Source organism: Stegostoma tigrinum, chromosome 33 (genome assembly GCF_030684315.1).
Source record: "Stegostoma tigrinum isolate sSteTig4 chromosome 33, sSteTig4.hap1, whole genome shotgun sequence".
Classification (NCBI taxonomy): domain Eukaryota; kingdom Metazoa; phylum Chordata; class Chondrichthyes; order Orectolobiformes; family Stegostomatidae; genus Stegostoma; species Stegostoma tigrinum.
The window spans coordinates 27,524,032-27,547,589 of record NC_081386.1 but is presented as its reverse complement, the minus strand read 5'-3'; the positions used below and the strand labels follow the sequence as shown (position 1 = coordinate 27,547,589).

General features: G+C 43.5%; 1 protein-coding gene across 2 annotated transcripts in view; it reads left to right on the top strand.

Annotated features, from left to right (window-relative positions):
* Positions 1-23,558, top strand: part of LOC125467107 (solute carrier organic anion transporter family member 3A1-like) — a 187,504-nt gene that overhangs the window by 117,183 nt on the left and 46,763 nt on the right. For both annotated transcript variants that reach the window (XM_048562526.2, XM_048562525.2), the window contains exons 3-5: positions 17,938-18,036; positions 20,186-20,455; positions 23,280-23,444. In XM_048562526.2, the coding sequence (XP_048418483.1) occupies positions 17,938-18,036; positions 20,186-20,455; positions 23,280-23,444 (534 nt within the window). The remainder of the gene's footprint in view (positions 1-17,937; positions 18,037-20,185; positions 20,456-23,279; positions 23,445-23,558) is intronic.

Here is a 23,558-nt window from a genome sequence, read left to right as displayed (position 1 = left end):
TGTTTAAGGTAGAGATTTTGACACTTGAACATACAGAGGCTTTTGAAAGGATTTGGCATAACCAATTTTATGTTCGTGCTTTCAATTTTGTCTTTTGTGATGATTATTGTCAGGCTTATCAGGGTCAGTTGTCAATGTTAGGGTCCAGATTACCATAACATTCTGTTAAAGTCAAGTAGCCCCAGGAAAAGGTACAGAATGGATGAGATGCAGAGTTCAGGTTTCTCTTAAGTGCTCCATTAAGATGTTCGGGTCTGGTACAACATTAAATAGCAAAATACTGCAGGAAGCTGGAAATCTGAAATGAAAATAGAGAGTGCTGGAGAAACTTTAAACTTGAACAGGTTCAGAAAAGACTTTCAAGGATGTTGCCAGGGTTGGCGAGTTTGAGGTAGAGGGATATGCTGAATAGGCTGGGACTATTTTCCCTGGAGCATCGGAGGCTGAGGGGTGACCTGATAGAGGTTTATAAAATCATGAGGGGCATCGATGGTGTGAATAGTCAAGGTATTTTCCACAAAGTAGGGGAGTCCAAGACTAGAGAACATTGATTTAAGGTGAGAGGAGAAAGATTTAAATGGGACCTCAGGGGCAACATTTTCACACAGAGGGTGGTGTGTGTATGGAATGGGCTGCCAGAGGAAGTGGTGGAGGCTGGTACAATTACAACATTTAAAAGGCATCTGGATGGGTATATGAATAGAAGAGGTTTAAAGGGATATGGGCCAAATGCTGGAAAATGGGACTAGATTGATTTAGGATATCGGTTGGCTTGGGTGAGTTGGATCGAAGGTTCAGTTTCCGTGATGCTACGAAACTCTGGCAGGATCTGTGGAAAGCGAATCAGAGTTAAAGTCTTGTATGATTCTTCACCAGAACTCCAAAGAAGAGTTATACTGGATTTGAAATGTTAGCTCTATTTTTCTCTCCCCAATTGCTGCCAGAACTGATGAGTTTCTCTAGCAGTCAGATTTTTTTATTTCTGGTTCATTGTTGGTTAAGATGCAGAGTGAAGCTGTCTCTAATAAACCCCAGAGATAGCAAGAACTGCAGATACTGGAGTCAGAGATAACAAAGTGTAGAGCTGGAGGAATACCGTAGGCCAGGCAGCATCAGAGGAGCAAGTTAAGTTGATATTTCGAGTTGGAACCCTTCTTCAGCTCCACACTTTGTTATCTCTAATAAACCTCATTAAGCTTTCCTGTTCAAACACAATATACCCTGTAAAAGCTACGCTTGTATTAAATTAAACAGCACTTCATCCACACTCTCAGAAGATTGAGCCTACTGCAGTTAAGTGACAATTCCCCTTCTTCCAGGGGAACTTGGAATGCTGGAAATATTCCATCAGGGACTTTGTAGCTGGGATTCATATACATTCCCACCAAAGATCTTTAGCAAGGATATGGGGAAGAGCTATGAGAGTTGACACTGAGTCTTGATCATAGACTCATAGAGTCATACAGCAGAGAATAGGCCTTTCAGCCCATCGAGTCTGCACTGACAACTCCCACTAAAGGCACACCAATCCTAATTTCCTGCACCTGTCCGATATCCTTGAATGTTATGATAGTTCAAGTGCTCATCCAAATATTTTTTAAAGGTTGTAAGATTCCCGGCCTCCACTACCATGCCAGGCAGTGCATTCCAAATTCCCACCACTCTCTGAGTAAAAACATTTTTCTCAAACTTCCTGTGAATTTCCAGATGGTTCCCCCAAAACTATACCCACTTGTGATTGACCCCTCAACCAAGGAGAACAGCTGCTCTCTATTCCCTGTCCACACCCCTCATAATCTTATACAACCTAATCCTGTTGCCCCTCAGTCTTCTCTGTGCTAGAGAAAACAACTCAAGCCTGTCCAGTCTCTCCTTAAAGCTCAATTTCTCTTTCCCAACCAACATCCTGATGAACCTCTTCTGTACCCCCTGTCATGCTATCAGATCATTCCTGTAGTGAGGTGTCCAGAACTATGCACAGTGCTCCAGCTGTCGTCTGCACAACTCCAACATTATCTCCTTGCTCTCATACTCTGTGTCATGACTGATGAAAGTCAGTGTCCCATAAGCCTTCTTAACCATCCTATTCACATGCTGTGCCAACATCAGGGATCTGTAAGTAATTACCCCAAGTCCCTCTGTTTCCCTGGGCTGCCCAGTGTCCTGCCATTCATTAAATAATCCCTCATCTTGTTTCTTCTTCCAAGGTGCATCACCTCACACTTATCAGGGTTTAAATATCATCTGTCAATCTGACCACCCATCTATCTCTTCCTGTAGCCTGCAACTGTCTTCTTTACTATTAACCAGAAGATGTAAGGCTTGGAGAGCTAGTGAAGATGCAATGGGCTGAATGATGTCTTTTTGCTCCACAATAATTCTATAATCTTGATTCTGAGATTGATTTGGAGGAAGACGGTTCATCACTGCATTTACCTTATATCTACAGTGTCAACCCTGCCTTTTCCTCAGCTCACCCTTCTCTCTACACACACACGCGCGCGGACACGTACGCACAGACTATAAGTGGCAAATTCACTGAGGGTGAAAACCAACACTCCCTCAAATTATTGTTTTCTTCTCTATTGTGTGGATTTCTGGGAACTTTGCCCGGCCAATGCTCCTGAAACTGGGAGTCAACGCTGGAAGCAGTGTCGGTACATCAATAGCAATGCACAAGATCATTTGAACTGCTATGGGGGCGCATTGACAATGACCAATCCAACCAAGACATCCAGAGAAATAACATTTATATTATTTGAGCTAATATAACTTTAAATATTGTCGCAAAACCATACCTGTTATGTGACTCTAGTTTCTGTACTTGGTTACTCAATGCTGACATCAACAAATAGCCCTGCTGATCTACTATCCCAGATTTACTATCCCAGTTTTAATCCTTTGGCCAGTGCTCAGTTTGGGAAACAATGAGGCAGACTCAATGAATCGCAGCTACAGAAGGAGAAAATCCCCTGAGGTGGGAGAGTAATAATCCCAGACGTGATCAGGGTGTAGTGAATCCTTCTGGAGCAGTGCCTGGACGTGATCTTTCTTGAAGTCTGCTTTTACTGTGATGGCATTTCATGTTCAAGCAGAATTCACACATGAGCTTTTCCATAGGGCTGGCTGGACAGTGCTGTGAAAATCTTCACTGATTCTCTACAACTTGGTTAATCTGAGGCTAGTGCTGGTCCTTTGAATGCAATCCCATGTGAACTCAATCAGCTTCTCACTGACCTGCAATCCAAACTGGCCCCTTACTGCTCCGCATATCAAACTTCACTAAATTGCTTAAAAAGGATTTTGGATACTTGGATGCTTTAGTAAGCTACAGGGAGGCCTGAATCATTCACCTTGTGCCTTAACACAGCTGTAAAAGGTCAAAGGTAGGACTGAACTCCCAAAGAGACATTGTTCAACAGTCTTTTCACATAGAACAAACTGAAACAGGCCATTCAATCGAGCCCATATCAGTGTCCATGCTCCACAGGAGCTTCCTTCTATCACTGTGCACCATCCCATTGTAAGCTGTAAGGGGGATAGTGTGGAACCTCAAAACAACATGGAAAAATTAGCAGAATGAGCAGATAGGTAGCAGATGAAGCACAGAAATGTGAAGTGATTCATTTTGGCAGGAAGAACAAGGAGAGACAACGTAAAACAAGCAGAACCAATTTGGATGTCAAAGGACCTGGACATATACATGCATAAGTCATTGAAGGCAACAGAACAGTTGAGAGAGTAGATTTTTTCTTTATTCATTCACAGGATGAGGGAGGTGCTGGCAAGGCAGCATTTATTGCCCATTCCTAATTTCCCAGGGGGCAGTTAGGAGTCAATTACATTGCTGTGGGTCTGGAGTCACATGTAGGCCAGACCAGATAAGTCTGGCAGTTTCCTTCCAAAAAGGATATTAGTGAACCAGATGGGATTTTCTGACAATCGTCTCATCGTCATCATTAGATTCTTAATTCCAGACATTTATTGAATTCAAATTCCACCATCTGCCATGGTGGGATTTGAACCCAGGTCCCCACAACTTTTTTTGGGTCTCTGGATTAGCTATCCAACGATAATACTGCTAGGCCATTGCCTCTCCCTTAATAATGCATACAGTCTCTTGGACTTTATACATAGAGTAAAAGAATTAGGAGGTTCTGGTAAACATGTATGGGACACAAGTACAGTTTCAGATCAAGTAATGTATCCAGTGTGGGGCTTCACACTTCAGAAAGCACACCAAACTATTAGAGAGAGTGCAGTAAAGTTTTACAAGAATGACTCCAGGGATGACGAAGTCTGGTGATGAAGATAGTTTGGAGAATTTAGGACTATTTTACTTAATGAAGAGAAGGTTGGGAGAATATTAAATAGAGGTATTCAAAAATCACGAGGAGTTGATTGTCAGAAACTGTCCTCAGTCGGAAAGCATCAAGATCAATAGGGTACAGGTTTAAAGTAATAGGCAAAAGAAGTAAAAGTAACATGAGCAAAAGCTTATTCATGCAGTGAATGGTCAGGGTTTGTAACATGTTGATGGAGAGTGTCATGGAAGCAGGCCAACTGAAGCATGCAAGGTGGTGTTAGATGGCAGTTCGAAAAGAAAGAATGTGCAAGATTACAGGAAGAAGGTCGAAGAGTGGCACTGAGTGGAATGCACATTAGGAGGGCCACCACAAACATAGTGGACTGAACGGCCTCCTTTTGTACCATAACGATAGTGTGATATGAATTCTGTCAGCATAACCCTTTCTCATTGCATACTAATATTAAAGTGGACAGTGGTGCATTTCTCCAGCTATCTTTGTTGACGTGGTGCTTGTCCAGATTCAGAAGCAGAAACAGAGATGTGTGATGTTTCCTCTACTATTACCTACTATTCCTCTCCTAGATGTCTTCCTTCCACAGGCAGTTCCCATTATTTTTCATTGCTGGATCACACTGGTCTATAGCTTCAGTAGAGGCCTTTCTCAACTGCTGTGAAAGCTGGGATAGCTCTACCTCCATTTCTACCTCTATGGGAGAACAAAAGAAAACTCTCCCAACACCTACAGCCAGGTGAACTGTGATGAACAAAGGGGAAATATTCGGAAGAGAAGGATAAAAGAAGATTAATGTAGGGAAAGTGCAAGTAGAGTGAAGACTATATCAATGAATCTTGTCTCTCTGAAGAGTCACACTTAATTTTTGCATGATACTTTAGGTGCTTTGTATTGCTAATCCATGCCTCAGGCATGTAATGCAGGAAAAGTTCAGAGGGATATAGGCTAAACACAGGCCGATGGGTCTAGTTTAGTTTAGGAAACCTAGTTGGCATAGATGAATTGGGCTGAAGGGCCTGTTTCGAGACTATTTAATTCTATGAATGTAAACTTTGCTCTCGTCATTTGTCTAGTTTTTCCCTATAGCCTACTTCATAAACTGTGAGGGGAAAAAAAGCACAATTCACATTCTTCCCAGTACGTCTTTTGTATTCACATCATTCATCAATTGAAAATGCAAGCTGCATGATGTCTGCTTCTTCCCTCAAGCTGTTTCCAACTGGGTCATCCCATGTCAGCTCCAAGATATGTCTATTTTCAGCAGAGAATCTCATGCAGTCCTGGATGCACCAATCTCCCCAGCCCACTGACGGAAATTGCTCATCGAGGCCTCTGCATTTGAATAGGTCGAAGGCTGACTTCAGATGCCTTTTCTCTCTTGGATGCGTTCTTCAACAGCACCCTGCAGCAGCCTGCTGGAAATAATTAACTATCAATCTGGAATGACATGCAGCAGCTATCCTGCTGCTCTTGCATTACAGGCAGACTGCAATGCAGCTAACTTGCCTAGGATCTCACCCAAAGCCCACAAACACACTGATATTCACAACTGTCCCAGCACAAGTCTCCTGATAGTTACTAGCTCTGAACCAGCAACCCATCTCTGTCAACTCATTTCCACCACAAATGCTTTAGAGTTGAAATTCTAAGTTTTTTAGAAAGTGAATATAAAAAGCTGCCATCTGTAAATTAATAGTAAACATTAAACTGTTAGATTATCATCAAAAAATTCAATAGAAACAGCTGCATTTATATTGTACCTTCCACAATCTTAATGTGTCTAAAGGGCTTTACAGCCAATGAAGTGCACTTTGAAAAATGTCAGTGCTGTAACGTAGCAAATGAAATTTGTACATAGGAAGATCCCACATCCAGCAATAACCCAGTTTTTGTGATGTGGGTTAAGAGACAAGCGTTGACCAGGCCACTGGTGAGAATTCCCCAGCTCTCATGGAATCCTTATGTCAAGTCCACACCAACCCTCTAAACAGCATCCCACCCTGCCCTATAATCCTGCATCTCCCATGGCAAATCCACCTCACATGCACATTCCAGGAAATTTAGCATTGCCATCCACCTAATCTACACATCTTCAGATTGTGGAAGGAAACCAGAGCACCAGAAGAAATCCACGCAGACATAGGGAAAATGTGCAAACTCCATACAAACAGTTGCCCAAGGATGGAATTGAACCTGGGTTCCCTCATGCTGTGAGGTAGCAGTGCTAACGATTGTGCTGCATTTCTGAGCAACACCGCCAATGGGATATATCTCATCCACCTAAAAAGACCTCAGACAAACGCGTCATCTGGAAGATGGCGCTTCTAACAGTGCAGCACCCTCTCAATAGTGCACTGGGCTATTACATTGGATGTTTGCACTTGAGACATGCAGGACGGATCTCTGCATTGTCCTTAGCATCTTTCACAAGGATGAGGAACTTCTTATGCTAACCTAGGGACCCGAGATATGAAATGTCCAGCTGTGAAATCCTTATTGCATTGTAATTCTATGGCATTCCACTTTCTTCCACCTTCTTAACTCAGAGTAATGAGACTCAGAGAGTTTCTACACAGGCAGGTCACACAAACAGCAGTGGGCTGGCAGACACAGTGACCTGATTTGGTCAAGTTGGTTACCTGTGAAAATACCTTTCTAGTATCTGAGGCCTGGCACCTCGTCTTGTGCAACATCTTGACAGAGTAGTACCCTCCCTGTAATGGACCAAAGACAGCCTTAAGGTGTTGCAGTTTGAAAGCAGGAACATACCAATTCCCACAGAGCCGAGAATGGGCAGCAATGATTAACAATTTAAAAATACATTAAAGGGGAACGATTTTTAATGGAGAAAACTAGAAATGAATTCGCCAACAAAGTCATGTGATTCCAGATCAGTTTGAAGCAACAACCAGTTCAGTTGAATAAACCAAGGGAGAACATGTCATTTGGAATAAAGCCAGATTGGACATGCCAGTCACAGAGTTCCTGATTGGCTGTGAGGAATCAAAATCCTCATACAGTATATCACACAAGGTGCTAATACAATGAAAAAGGCTGCAGGGTGCAAAGCTGAAAGTTTCACAGCTTCAGGATGTTCTTTCAAGTGAGAAGGTCAACTGTTACGTTAGACTATGTCTTTCCAGATTTGATCCAAAACTACAGGCTCCATTTCCCCCTTTCCATCCACACTCAATATATCATTCAGTTGTCATCTTACTACTTTTTTTGACCAATTCAGCACTGAACAAAGCTGTAATCACAGACTTCAGTTTGCTTTGCTGAATTGGACCTTAATTAAAGCTCACTATCTGCAAATTATGTGATGTATAAATAAATGCTTATGTTTATAGGTGATGTGGGAGGAATAGAACCACAGTATACACTGATTTACATGTTATTTATTTCGAGGACAGCTCTTGTCAAAATGCAATTTCCATTTCTTGCTGGGCCTAGGGAGACTTGACAGATTCGATGTACAGACAGTTCAGTCCATTACAGGGAGAGTGCTGCTCTGTCAAGATGCTGTATTTCAGGTGAGATCTTAAACTGTAGCCTCCTCTAACCTCACAAGATGAGGTGCCAGGCCTCAGATACTAGAAAGGTATTTTCACAGGTAACCAACTTGACCAAATCAGGTCACCATGTCTGTCAGCCCACTGCTGTTTGTGTGACCTGCCTGTGTACAAACTTGCTACTCCATTTCTCTAAGTTACAACACTGACAGCACTCCAAAAAACGTTGCAGAGACTTGGAATAGTTACTATATCAATTCAAATTGGACTGTTGTGATCCAGCGCTAGTGTTCCTGCCTCTGGGCTATATGATCTGGATTTAGGTCTGACCTGTTCCAGATGTTGGGAGAACTGAAAACTGATGTGAAAATAGCAAAGGAAAGGGGAATAAACAAGTTCTGATGTGTTTTCAAGCAGAGAAAAGGGCAGCCCACCATCTGTTTATTCTGCTTAAATTCTGAAGTGACCGGCCCATAAAATATTTTCACACGGAATGGCTCATATATAGAATGAACTGCCAGATGATGGTAGATGCAGGAACAGTGACAACATTTAAAAGACGTTTGGGCAGGTGCATGAATAAGAGAAAGGTTTGCGGGGATGTGGGCAAGTAATGGGGACTAGTTTAGTTTGAGAAACTTGGTCAGCATGAACAAGTTGGACCAAAGGATCTGTTTCCATGCTGTATGATTTGATCATACCATGTGTGTTATACGCACCTGAGCAGGTTAATTGAATATCTATTCATTCAATTTCTTTTTCTGTTCATGTGCACGAGAATTAAGTGTTGTACGAGACAGAAAATTACAAGCACATTGCACAAATAATTTTACAAGCAGTTGCCTGGTATGAGACCTGAAGTAAATCAGGTTTAGCCCACAGTCTACAATTAAGCTATTTTAAGATTAATGGTGCAGAAACGCTGGGCCTGCTCAGTCTCCTGGCAGAATTGAAACTGTAAGATATAGGAGCAGAGCAGGCCATTCAGCCCATTGAGCTTGCTCTGCCATTCAATGAGATCATGGCTGATCTGATAATCCTCAACTCCACTTTCCTGCTTTTTCCCCATAACCCCTGATTTCCTTACTGGTTAAAAAGCTGTCTCTCTCAACCTGGAATATACTTAATGGCCCAGCCTCGACAACTATCTTCAGTAAAGAATTCGATAGATTCACTAGCATCTGTGGAGTTATTTACTGAAGAGTGATGTTCTCCCTGACAATGTCCTTTCCTCCATTTAGGAATTGTGCTGATTATTCCTGTTGTTTTCCTCCTTAGAGAGTTATATTGCATTCACGTTTTTAATACAGGACTGCCACTAGTGCAGGGAATGCTGGGATAGATTGACTTCCACTGTTCAACTCATTTTTGCTGTCTCACTCTCCAGCCGGATTACAGAGAGAGAGAAAAACGAGGATGGGAAAAGGGGGAGAAAGGAAAAAGACGAGAAAAAAGAAAAAGACAAGAGGAATGCATTGCCCCTACTTCAGTAGAGTTAGCTTCCTGATATAATATTGGCATGCGTGTTAATGTCATGGGTGCACAGACATAAGTCTGTACCTGTGAAGTATTCCTGACTGTTAGCTCCACTGAGAGATAGTCTTGTTACACGGCGGGTGGTGTCCCCACCTCTGATACAGAAGTTCCAGTTTCAGTTTCCATCCCAGGACACGATAGGCCCAGGAAACTGTTCGTACTGATGCACAACAGTTTTATATCAAGTTGTAGAACCTTCCAACACACACCAATGGCAGGCATTAAGAACAGAAACGATTCCTGATTAGGCAAGTGATGAAAAGAAAGTTGTAGGCCTCTAAAAGCTCCAGGCTTCAATGTATTTGTAAATATATGTGTTAATTTAACAACCCAGACTTCCTGGGTGATTTGTAACATGCCAGTACCGGTCTATTCGAATGTGCAGCTGAACTAAAGAACTATAAAAATAACCTATTCTTAAACCGTACAGTACAGTGCCATTTGCATAAAGGATGCAAAATTCAAGATGATTCCCCTCGGACTGTTTCCTCACAGTTTTGTTCAAGCGGTTTGTCTTTGAAGGATGTAAACATGTAGCAAGTGCCTGCTCTGTGAATAATGTGTGGCTGAGGAAAAAGATTCATGGCAAAAAAGATAAATGCCATGCTGTGTTCGGCACGGCTGGAGAAATTTTGGTTTTCACCGCAACAATCTCTGAACATTAATACCCGGCATTTTTAGGTCAGTCCTTATTAATTAGAGGCCTCGGGTCTTCTAAACATCTGCCAGGCTCACTTTAATGTGCAATTCTTTTCTTGCCTTGCAGAGGCAGAGAGGTTTATTAGAGTGGGGGTGGGGAAAGAAGAAAGCAAGGAGAACGATCAAAGAAAATTGACAATGTTGTGAGGAAGAGGATTCTTGTTCATCAGTTAAAACTGATATGTGCTTAAATGTTTGGGATTTAATTCAGTTTATAAGAAAGAGTTTTGTGATCTGGGTATGCTGGCCTGTAGGACTGCTGCTAGTGAATCAAATATTGCACCATCTTAAATCTGCTGACACATTCAAGCACTTGCTTGTGAGTGTTAATACGTGGCTCTTATTGCTAAGCATGTACTGACCTGAGGATTATTCTGTTTAGTCAATTATAGGGTCCAGAGAGGCAGAGATGAGATAGATGAGAGAGAAAGAACGATCACCCCCGATTCCCTCACAACAATCATGAACAGGCTGAAGGGAGAATTGCATTTCTGTAGCACCTTGGGAGATTCCGGAGCAGTCACCCGTAGGAAATGTGACAGGCAACTTTCAAAAGAAAGATCCCACGAATAGCAATACAATGATGATGAGATTGTCTGTTTCAGTGTTGCTGGCTGAGGGTTAAATATCAGCCTAGGCACCAAGGAGAATAATAACTGCCCTCGAGCAGTGACTTTCACAGCACACACATCTGCACTAGCACATTAGCACAGTAGCACACACAGGCCAGGAGTTGCAGTTGTTTTTAAGATTCATGACTCTCTGAGATAAAAAGTTTGAGTTTCGATGATCTATAAGAGTAGATGATCTATAAGATCTAGAAGAAGCTTCAGAAGAGAATTGGATTAACACTTGTTAAGAAAGGATCGCAAGATTGTGGCAAGAGAGAGGTGAAGGGGATGAATGATGTGAAGGAGCTGGATCCATGTGGTAGGTGAAGGCGAAGGTAATCACAAAATATTCTATCAGTTATTACAGATGCAAGCAGTAGTTTAACTGTTGGGAAGAGCAAGTGAAGAAGATGGAGTGACTTTGGGTGAGAGTTCAAGGGAATGGAGATACAAGACACCTAAAGGCCTGATCACTTCCATATGGGATAAATCAATTCAGCTCCACATTCTTGCCTGTTCAAGTTCTGGAAGGTTTGCTCTCAGGTGTGATCAATACCATAGATGGGAGTTTATTAGTTTAGTTGGCAGGACAGCAGGTTTGTGATGCAGAATGATGTCAACAGCACAGGTTTAATTCCCACCTGCTGAGGTTATCATAAATGACTCTCCTCTCACCTGAGGTATGGGAATCCACAGATTAAACCAGTCATCTCTCTGTAATGAAAGAGCAGCCCAATGGTCAGGCAGAAACTATAGTAAATTTATCCCACAATGTGCTTTCATCACAGATGGAACTGAATATGAACCTCAACTTCTTCCTGTTTATGATTTAATTATTCTTTACATGAATCTGCCAGGACATTTTGTCTAACTGAGAGCTTTCATCCTGTGAATGTGGAAATATCCTGGGTGTCATAACAAGTGAGAATCCCAGGGAAAAGATCGTGATTTGATTTGATTTATTGTTGTCACATGTACCTAAGTACAATGAAAGGTTTTGTTTTGTGAGCAGTACAGGCAGTACATAGCAAACAAGGACATACAGATCATAGGGTGCTTAGACAGAGTGAGGCACACAGGGTTACACTGTACAGGAAGTGCACACAGCAAGATCAACATTAGATTTGAAATTAGTCAGAAGTGAAACACTGAGAAGGATAAAGGGAAGGTTACTTGAATGATAAATCAGGGACGTGCAATCTATACTTTTAATAGTTTGGTGTAGAGATGACGGTGTTAGACTGGGGTGGACAAGGACAAACATCACATAACACCAAGTTATAATCCAACATGTTTATTTAAAAATGCAAGTTTTTGAAGCTCAGGTCCTTCCTCAGGCCTCACGCTGAGGAAGGGGCTGAGCACAGAAAGCTTTCAGATAAATCTATTGAACTATAACCTGTTGTCATGTGATTTTTGACCTTTAATATTTTGGTTATGTGGTGATATCCTTACAACTGGAAACCAAAGAACTAAGCTTTGAAAACTTTGTAACAGCATATATTTAAATATATCTATATATATTTTACATGTACATATTTATGTAGATATAGATATATAAAATATATACCTTCATTGCCCAGAAGCAAAGTGTGATGAGTAAAACTCAATGGAAATGGAACCAAGTGACCAGTAGATGGCAGCAAGATTCATGAAGATGTTCATTCACTAACTCCTGAAAATGGCGCTGATCTCCAGCAGTCATGCGAGTTCTGCCTGCATGAGACAAGATCCCCTTCACATATAATTAAAAACAGGACTTGTCTCATAAGAATGTCAGTAGGCAGGACACCAGCAGTGGGATGAATCTTTGAAGCTTATTTTGTTTCCCAAGGCTCGATCCATTGTTGAGAATGCAGAGCAGAAAAGGGGTGACATCCTGTGTTTGCAGACAAGCAAAATGGGAGGTGGCAGCTGCTCCCTCAGTTTCACAGCTGGAAGTCACAAGGAAAGGGCGAACGGATAGCCATCGAGGGAAACCCTTCCACACAGTTAGATTGGTAGCACTGGCACAATTCAAGAAATTAAGATGTCTTACAAATGGCCCCTCCCCACCTGCTCTAAATCCCTCGGGAAACAGAAACTTAATGATTAGACATTAATCAAAGGCAAAATGCTGCAGATACTGGAAATCTGAAACAAAAACAGAAAATACTGGAGAAACCCAGCAGGTCTGGCAGCGTCTGTGCAAAGCGAAGCAGGATAGATTTCAAGTTTGATACGACTTGTTCTGAACACCTAGAGAGGTCATACTGAGTTTGAAAATTAACTGTATTTCTCTCTCCACAAATGCTGCCAGACCCTTGGTGAGTTTCTCCAGCATCTTTGTGTTAGTTTAGACCTAGATTCCAGGATGTATATCATGTTCAGAAATTGCTGGGAAAGCTCAGCAGGTCTGGCAGTGACTGTTCTTAGGAAGGGTCACTGGATCCAAAACATTATCTCTGATTTCTCTCCACAGACATTGCCAGACCTTTGGCAGTGACTGTTCTGACGAAGGAACACTGGACTCAAAACATTAACTCTGATTTCTGCCAGACTTGCTGAGCTTTTCCAGCAATTTCTGTTTTCGTTTGTAATTTACAGCATCTGCAATTCATTCAGATTTTATGTATATTGCATTGTTCATGGCTGCACACATTTCCAACAAAGCTTGTTTACAACTATGCATCACACCTTTGAAGAGTTTGGAGTATCCTACTGTTGGACCCATGCTAGAGCCAGCTCGAGGGGCTGAATGGCCTACTGCTGCTTCTATTCCCGATATTTCTACGTTTGAAGAAACCATCAATCACAGATACAGACCACATATTAAGGAAACAGAAGTTAGAGACAATAGGAAGACATGTTATCAATAACTCACCTCAATGTGGTGCCTTTGGCAGCTGTAAAATATTCATAGGCACTTCACAGGGATGCAGTCTGATAATAATTGGCATAAACCAAAGGAGGAGGCCTTAGGACAGTTAGCAAAGAGATCAATCTTCAGGAGCAACCTAGCAACAGCGAATAAGTTAGTGAGATTTAAGGTGAATATCTTGGAGCTTGGGATGATAGCTGGCTGAGGACACAGCTACCATTGGCGAAAGAAATGTTACAGCTCAGGGAAGGGTGAAGAATTGCAGAAAAATGACTAGTTACAAAATGTATTTAACAATACATACTTTTGACAGACTTTGTTTTCTATGTCTTCAGAAACATTGTAAAATGGGTTTCAGTTCTCTGGTGACTTTGCTGTATCGATTTACATACAATAAAAGGTATTTATCTGAGCTCACTGGATTTTTCATTAGTTTGACAGTTGAACTACAGAGAGGACTCATTCTGACTTGGTAAAACCTTGTTATGCCAGGTTATGCAAAAGATACAGGGCCCACTTAATGAAGATCCCCTGAGATACAGTGCATGGTATATGAAATAATTCCACATAGGTTGGTTTCCTTTCACCAAGTCATTCCTTACTTACACGTGGAGTGTCCTTGACACTGATCCAGCTCCCTCAGACCCAACTGTCAGAGTGATCTGACACTCCTGTCCCTGCTATATATATCATGCTGGTACCTTACAGAACCAGAGGTCAGTGCCGTGAATAGCATCAGCAGGTCTATCACTCTGCACGGATTTTCAGAGTAACACCGCTACTCACCACCCCACACCACGTCCCCAACCCCCAACCAGTGTGTGTAACTTGGAAAGAATATAGAACATTAGAGAACATTCTGAGGAGGAGTAGACAGGGTGGATAGAGAGAAACCTTTCCCCTTAGGGGAGGTCGATATCCAGGCGATACAGATAAGAACCTTCACCAGCTACACCACACACTCCTCCTCCCATCTCTGTCTACAACACAACAACCACTATTTTCCAGAGTGTTTAAGAACTGCTGATGCTGGAGTCAGAGATAACACAGTGTGGAGCTGGAGGGACACAGCAGGCCACGCAGCATCAGAGGAGCCAGGAAGTTGACGTTTTGGGTCAGGACCCTTCTTAAGAAAATTATTTTTATGGCATTCTTTCACATACCATGCACTGAACTTCAGGGGACCTTCTTTATTTTTCTGAAGAAGGGTCCCAGCCCGAAACATCAGCTTTCCTGCTCCTCTGAAGCTGCCTGGCCTGCTACGTTCATCCAGCTCCAGACTGCGTTACCCACCATTTTCCAACTCTTTTCAGTTCTGAAGAAGTCATATCATTGAAACATTAACCTTGTCCCTTTTACCTCAGAATCTACCAGTCTTGCTGAGTTCCTCCAGCATATTCTGTTTTATTTTATATGATGTAAAGCCACCTGAAACATAGTTGATAATAAAATGTGAGGCTGGATGAACACAGCAGGCCCAGCAGCATCTCAGGAGCACAAAAGCTGACGTTTCGGGCCTAGACCCTTCATCAGAGATGGGGATGGGGTGAGGGTTCTGGAATAAATAGGGAGAGAGGGGGAGGCGGACCGAAGATGGAGAGAAAAGAAGATAGGTGGAGAGGAGAGTATAGGTGGGGAGGTAGGGAGGGGATAGGTCAGTCCAGGGAAGACGGACAGGTCAAGGAGGTGGGATGAGGTTAGTAGGTAGTTCATGGAGGTGCGGCTTGGGGTGGGAGGAAGGGATGTGTGAGAGGAAGAACAGGTTAGGGAGGCAGAGACAGGTTGGACTGGTTTTGGGATGCAGTGGGTGGAGGGGAAGAGCTGGGCTGGTTGTGTGGTGCAGTGGGGGGAGGGGACGAACTGGGCTGGTTTGGGGATGCGGTGGGGGAAGGGGAGATTTTGAAGCTGGTAAAGTCCACATTGATACCATTGGGCTGCAGGGTTCCCAAGCAGAATATGAGTTGCTGTTCCTGCAACCTTCGGGTGGCATCATTGTGGCACTGCAGGAGGCCCATGATGGACATGTCATCTAAAGAATGGGAGGGGGAGTGGAAATGGTTTGCAACTGGGAGGTGCAGTTGTTTATTGCGAACCGAGCGGAGGTGTTCTGCAAAGCGGTCCCCAAGCCTCCGCTTGGTTTCCCCAATGTAGAGGAAGCCACGCCGGGTACAGTGGATGCAGTATACCACATTGGCAGATGTGCAGGTGAACCTCTGCTTAATGTGGAAAGTCATCTTGGGGCCTGGGATGGGGGTGAGGGAGGAGGTGTGGGGACAAGTGTAGCATTTCCTGCTGTTGCAGGGGAAGGTGCCGGGTGTGGTGGGGTTGGAGGGCAGTGTGGAGCGAACAAGGGAGTGTCCACCCTTTGGACTGCGGCTCAGTCTTTCCTCTGTGATGAGGGGAGCATTTATTTTGTTGTTTTTACCAAAAGGAGCCAGTTAAAAACCTTTATTACTATGGTAATGTAAAACATTATATCATGGCCTTCTTAACACTTATTCTAAAACTGCAAATTGCTGCCACTAGATGGTACCAATGCTCCAGCCCCAAGAATGGGATTAACTAATAAAGGCAACACTGGGAAACGCCGACGGAAAAAGCTATTAGTGACCACAAGAGGGCACCATACTCCACATTAGAGGAGGGAAAGAGCGAGAGAGCTAGCATCCCAGCGTGTGAATGGACTGAAATTTGACCAGTTTCGTTATTGGTCCAGTTGAATGTTCCTCAACATTAAAAAAATGTCTAATTGCTAAAGTAAGCCATCAACAAAAGTACTTTAAATAACCTCAGGGAGGAGTGAAAGATCACCTTCTAATTAAACAGTTCAAAATAACTCCAAGTCAATGTAGGCCATTCAGCTCCTCATGAGTACATCATTCTAGATTGAGGCTGATCTTCAATGCCATATTCCCACACCGTCTGAATATCCTTTGATGTCAGTCATATCTAGAAATCTATTGATCTATGTCCTGAAAGTACTCAATGATGGAGCTTCTGTAGACCCATGGGGTAGTCAGTTCCAAAGATCTAACCCCCTCTGAGTGAAAACAAAACAGAAAGGGCCACATGACAACTTCATACCATGAACCAGTTGATTTAAAGGGGAAAGAGAGTCCCTTCAACCCTCAGAACTTTTTTTTTAAATTCAGTAGGATGGGAGTGTCATTGGCTGGGCCATCACTTATTGCTCTCCTAATTCCGCTGGAGAAGGTAGTAGTGAACTGTCTTTGTGAACCACTGCAGTTCTTGGGTTACTGGCATACTCACAGTGCAGTTACAGTCAGAGTTCAGGGCTTTTGGCCCAGCAACTGTGAAGTCATGGCAACATGATTCCAACTCAGGAAGGTACTTGGCTTACAGGGGAACTTCCTGCTGGTGGTGTTCCCATGGCTCTGCTCCTAGCATTGAATTAGTTGAGTAGAGTTAACTGTTGTAATGTGGCTATACCCAGAAAGCCCATCGCTCCCTACAGCACTTTGATTGGCATAGGGCCAAGGAGAGAAGACATGAGTCCTGGTGCTTCTCCAATTTATGATGTGTTTATTTTTGACCTACTGCCCACATCCCTCCACCAACCCAGACCCCATTTCCCCTGCCCCCCCCCCCCCCATCCTGCGATGGAGGATGTTATTGCAATTCTCATGGTCCCACTTCATCTGCATTATTGCAGTATTGGCCCAAGGCTGTTGCAGCCCTGCATCCGAGTTGCATGTGGGCTCGGTGCACAGCAGTGGGAGCTGGTGAGGGCCTTCAAGAGAGGGGAGCTATACTGTCAAACCTATTGGGTAGAGTTCCTTGAAGGCAACCAATCAGAATGTTGTGTTCAGACACTTTGTCAAACCACGAGCAGTGGTCAGTTCAGAGTCAGCTCATTGGGCTGTGATCTCTGGGAGAGAGTAGTTGCTAGATGAATACAGAGGTCACACCCTATATCACTCCTTCCCCCACATCCCTTTACCCTCACACCTCCCACACATTCCCTCGCCCACATCTCCCCTGCCAGCTGCATCCACACCCATCAGCCCTCACGCCCATGCTAAACACACCTCCTACCCCCATGGCCCATACCCCACCGCTCTACACCCTTGGATTCCTCCCTTTACTCCCAGGCTCCCCAGCTGCCACACCCCCATTATCCCCTGTGCAGCACACAGTGAGACCTGACAAATACTTTCAATGTCAGTTCAGCATCTTATATTTTAAAAATATTATTATTTAAAACTAAGGGCACCTCAAGATGTAACAGACTGGCGTGCCTTGCCTGAAACCGCTTTCCCTAGTTGAACTTGCCATTTTAATCCCCAGAGTAATACAGGACTGAGCACAGAGAAAGCACCAAATGAAACTAATTACCTCATCGTCCTTACTTTGTATTTTGTCCTTTTCTCTTTTAGGAATTCTCTTCACCATGTTGGTTTTCGGCCCAGCTTGTGGTTTCATCCTCGGCTCCCTTTGCACCAAGTTCTACGTGGATGCGGTTTTCATTGACACAAGTACGTGAGGTCATCCTGCCACTAATGTTAGGTTCTTTGTTGTTTTTTTGTTCCTTTCTATTTATTTCTTGCCCGTCCAATTTCCTCTGCTCCTCTCCCACAAGCCTCTACCCTATATGTTGTCAACACCACACAGGAAAACAATGGGACATTGGAATGGCTGGTGTTTAACACTTTCAGGCATATCTCTGTGCGTCACAGGGCAGGACCTGTACACTCACATGTATATAGTCACTGACACTCACATACATGTAAACTCTCACACTCAATCACGCACGCACACATTTACCCCAGAGCAGAAGGGATGGGGGGGAGGTGTGAGGGTACACAGTTAAGATGTTTAAAACTTTGAGGGGCACAGACAAGAAGAAACCTCTCCCTTCAGTGGAGGGAGCAATGATTGGGGGACAGGGGTATAGACTTAAGGAACAGGAGGCGTAGAGGGGATGTGAAGAAAAACTTCTTCACCCAGACATTGGCAGGAATCTGTAAGTCACTACCAAAAGGGTGATAGAAGCAAAAACACTCTTAACATTTAAGAAGTATTTAGATGTGTACTTGCAAGGCCAAAGCACAGATGTCTATGGGCCAAGGATGGAAAATGGGATTTGAGGAGCTAGGTGGTTGTTTTTGCAGCATAGGTATGATGGGCCAAAGGGCCTTTTTCTGTGGTGTATACCTCTATGACATGCACACATACTTAGCATAATCTTCGCCTGTCTCACACACATGCATGTGCACATATGTTCAGGCAAATTTTATACGCATGCTCACTCATCTGTACATGCACACATGCACAAATGTGTCAACGCGCGCCTATAGCTCCCGTGTGTCCATTTATGCATTATGTGCATATTATAGGCTGCTATATATTTTGTCTCTACAAATACCAGAACAAATTTATTTCATTTGGTATTGACCTTCCGTACACTGTCTGTTTTCAGTCCGTTCTGCAAAGATACCATGCTGGATGTGGATAACCCCATTTGAACAGATTTGGGTTTAATAAGATTCTAGCAACCCACTGGAGAATGGAGAGGTTTTTTTTCGATCTTGCTAGTTTTAGCATGGAAAGCCAGTGGATGATTTGACTTTCGGAGATATTATTTGGAGAGTACAGTTATACTCAAGAGTCTCTTGGTGTGTATGTGGAGTACCTCTAGATGTTACACACAGCTCTTGGTCTCCTGGATGGTCCTGATTATCTGCTGCTAATCAGGCAGATGTGGAGAAAACATAGTAGTGTTATTTCTGACCAAAGAAGTTTGTGAAAAGCCCAAGAGTTTGCTCACCTGTGCTGAACCAAAACATAAGCTGTTTTCAGACATGTTGTGTGATCTTAAACAGCGCCACTGCCCCAAGCCATTGGGGATTGTAAAAGCCTATCAGTTTGGAACAAGGGATCAGCCACCTAGTGAGGATATTGGAGACAAAAACAGAAGTTGCTGGAAACTTAGCAGGTCTGGCAGTATCTATGAAGAAAAAAATCAGAGTTAACGTTTCAGGTCTGGTGACCCTTCCTCAGAGGGTCACCGGATCCGAAACGTTAACTCTGATTTTTTCTTCATAGATGCTGCCAGACCTGCTGAGCTTTTCCAGCCACTTCTGTTTTTGCTCCTGATTTACAGCATCCGCAGTTCTTTCAGTTTTTATTTAGGATATCGGAGAGTTTATTGCAGCTTTGAAATCATTGACATCACAGAATGGATATCAAACCCGGCACCTTCCTGCTCTGTCTCATGCCATTTGGTACTTTTGAGGAATATAGGCACAGAATTTGAAAACATTATATTCTGGAGATTGCTGGTAGCCAGTTAAAACCTAAGTGTGGGTTATACAAGAATTGGAGGTGGGGTCAAATACCTCAAAGGGTGTTACAGATCTACGGAAGGGCAAGGCCGTGGAGGTGGGTAAACATGAGGGTGACAGTTTTCATTGTGTATTGTGGGTGAAATAGGAGCTAATGTTGACTGGCCCAACATAAGTTCCCAGCAGAAACTGCCTGCTGCTACCTGTTCTGGTCTCGATGACACAATGATTCAGATTATGCCCTGAGAAGAGAAAACTCACACAGAAGTTTAACATTTTAAAAAATACTGTGAGGATTGGATTTGATTGCTGCTTTTCAGCATTCTGCCATCTCTTGCAGGTAAGCTGGACATTTCGCCCGAGGACCCTCGCTGGATCGGAGCTTGGTGGGGAGGCTTTCTGCTCTGCGGTGCTTTGCTCTTTTTCTCGGCTCTCTTCATGTTCGGATTCCCGCAGTCTCTGGCCATCAAGGGTGACCGGATCCCCGAGAGTGAGCAGGCCATGCTTCCACAGAATATCCCGCAGGAATTTGAGAGACCGAAGCCCAGCAATGGAGTAGCGGAACACCTCCATCCGTCCAGCACCTCTTCATGTTTCCAACAGCTGAGAGGTCAGTCAGGACACATCCTCATGAACAATCTCCATCTCCACGCCTCAAATGGTGTGTCAGCTTCCATCCAGTGGGGCAAAAGGTTGAATGTGAAAAGCATTAAGCCTTCGCCCATCCCTCCACCTCCCTGAAAGGACAGATAAGCATCTCTAAATCAGAGGGAAACACTTTTATTTAAACAATGGAAGGACATCCTACACAAAATTTACTTTTAAAAGTCTAAATGTACACAGAACCCACTTTACATTTTCTTCTTTTAAAAAAGGTGTTTCTACGGGCATACTTTTTAAAACATATGCACGTTCTTGTGGAGAAATCTCTCCAGATTCTGAACTACATCTTAGTAAAAGTTTTGTTTTCATCATTTATCTTTTCACTGTGACTGTCTGGGAGATATGGGTAGCATTAGCACAACTGTGACACTTACAAAGTTGAATACCCTTGAACCCCACCCCCCTCATTGCCTCATCATCAGCATTCTGCCAGCTCCCAATGGACTGGATCCCATAGCAGAAGATGCAGATCCCAGTGGAAAGATATGCCAGTGAGAGACAGCCCGGGGAGGGTGCAAACCCCATGAGTGCTGCTCAGCTCCTGTCTCTTGGAAGTCCTGCAATGTCACTCTGCAGACAAGAAAAGGGGAGCCATTCATGACTGACTCTCTCCAGCCTATTCCTTCCAGTCCTCACATATCCCACTCTCAGACTCAGTGAGTCCTCACAATGGATGGGGTGACAGAGGGAAGTCAGAGGCTGGACAGCAACCTCAATTCGTTGACATTGTGTTTAACTTTGTCTTGAACATGTATGGTCATTCTTTCAATTAAATTCAACCACACAAAAGTCTCGTAAGCTACAGGAAAAGCCTTGGTTTCCTTTCAGTGTACCAGGAAACCTTTCACAATCAATAGTCCTGCCTGGTGGTGGCTCAGGTCGTAGCACTGACCCATCTGGGTCAGAGTCACAGCTTCAATCCCCAGCCCAAAGGCGAGTGTGTATATGGTAGGCCCATTCTCCAGTGCAGTGCTGAGGGGGTGCTGCACCTTTAGAGGTGCTATGTTTCCATCAAATTGTTAAAGCCTGCTCATGCAGATCTCTCTTTGCTGTTACGAAAGCGAACAGGGAGCTCTGCCCAACATTTTTCCTCAACTAATGCAAAATCTGTTCATTTATTTCACTGTTCATCTGAGCTGTCGTATCTCCTATCTAACAGGGATTACACATTATTTTGTGTATTTTGGAGGTCATGAAAGTTACTACATAAATGAAACATTTCTTTCTTTCAAATCTGTTGGTCTATTTTTAGCGATGTCAACTTGAGGAATACCTTCGTCTTTTTATTCACACATGGGACATGGGCGGGGCTAGCAGCTACTGTCCAGCCCTAATTGCCCTTGAGAGGGTGGTGAGGAGCTGCTTTATTGAGTTGCTGTAATCCTTGAAATTTTGGTAGCTCACGAGCACCTCCACCCTCACTCCCTAACCCTATGCTGTTGGAAGAGGAACTGGGAGAACTCACTGGCTCTTCTTCAAAACAGTGCCATGAGATTTTGTTCTGTTTTATTAATTTGTGGAATGAGGGCATCACTGGCTTGGCCACGATTTATCATTAATCCAAAATTGCCCAGAGGGTTAGGGCTTATACAATTAAAGGTAGGGTCTTGCGTAGTGACATAGAGCAGAGGGACCTAGGGATACAGGTACATAATTCTTTAAAGTTTGTGTTACATACGGAGAGGGTCGTTAAAAAGGCATTTGACACGTTTGCCTTTATTGCTCAATCCTTTGAGTACAGGAGGTGGGATGTAATGTTGAGTTTGTACAGGACATTGGTGAGACTCCTTCTGGAGTACTATGTCCATTTCTGGTCGCCCAGTTAGAGGAAGGATGTTATCAAGCTGGAGAGGGTTTAGAAAAGATTTGCCAGGATATTACGAGGGAATGGAGGGTTTGAATTATAAAGAAAGGCTGGAGCTTTTTTCACTGGTATGTAGGAGGTTAAGAAGTGACCCAATAGAAGTTTATAAAATAATGAGAGGTATAGTTGTCTTTTCCCTAAGATGGGTAATTTCAAAACTAGGGGGTACATTTTTAAGGCGAGAGGAGAGATTTAAAACAGACATAAGATGGAAATTTGTACACAGAGTGTGGTTTGCATGTGGAATGAACTTCCTCATGAAGTGATGGATACGGCTACAATGACAATGTTTAAAAGATAGTTGGATGGATACATGAATAGGAAAGGTTTGGAGGGATAAAGGCCAGGAGCAGGGAGGTGGAACTATTTTAGTTTGGAATTACGTTCGGCATGGACTGGTTGGACAAAAGGGTCAGTTTCTGTGCTTTCCTCTAAGAGTCAACCACATTTCCGCAGGTCTGGAGTCACATGTAGGGCAGACCAGGTAAGGACAGCAGTTCCCTTCCCTAAAAGACATTAGTGACCCAGATGGGCTTTTCTAACAATCGACAATGGTTTCATGGTCACCATTAGATTCTCAATTCCAGACGTTTACTGAATTCAAATTCCACCATCTACCGTGGCAGGATTTGAGCCTGGGTCCCCAGGATATTATCCCATGACATAATATCCACCTCAGAGGATAGAAGGGGGCCTTCATTCAGCATTTCTGAACTCAGGCCCCTCTGATGAAGAGCCAGTGTTTATTCTGTATATTGGCCAGGTCCTGTGTAATGGGGAAGGAGGTTAATTATGAGGAATGCGAAGTAAAGAACTCATGAAGCTTGCTGTCATCTTGGTGATGATTCATGATCCTGTCTCTGGGCTGAAAGGGCCTCACAGTTTGGGTTTATTTTTCCTGTTGCAGTGATTCCTAAGGTCACCAAGCACTTGTTGTCGAACCCAGTGTTTACATGTATCGTTCTCGCTGCCTGTATGGAGATCGCTGTAGTCGCAGGGTTTGCTGCCTTCCTGGGCAAATATCTTGAGCAGCAGTTCAACCTCTCTGCCTCTTCCGCCAATCAGCTTCTGGGTAAGTGAGACCATGTGGCTGTCTGTCGTGTCAGGCTCATTGCTCATGAGGATGAACGCTGCTGATACAGTTCATTCTACTATAACACTATAGTTGTGTTCCTGCACAACATCG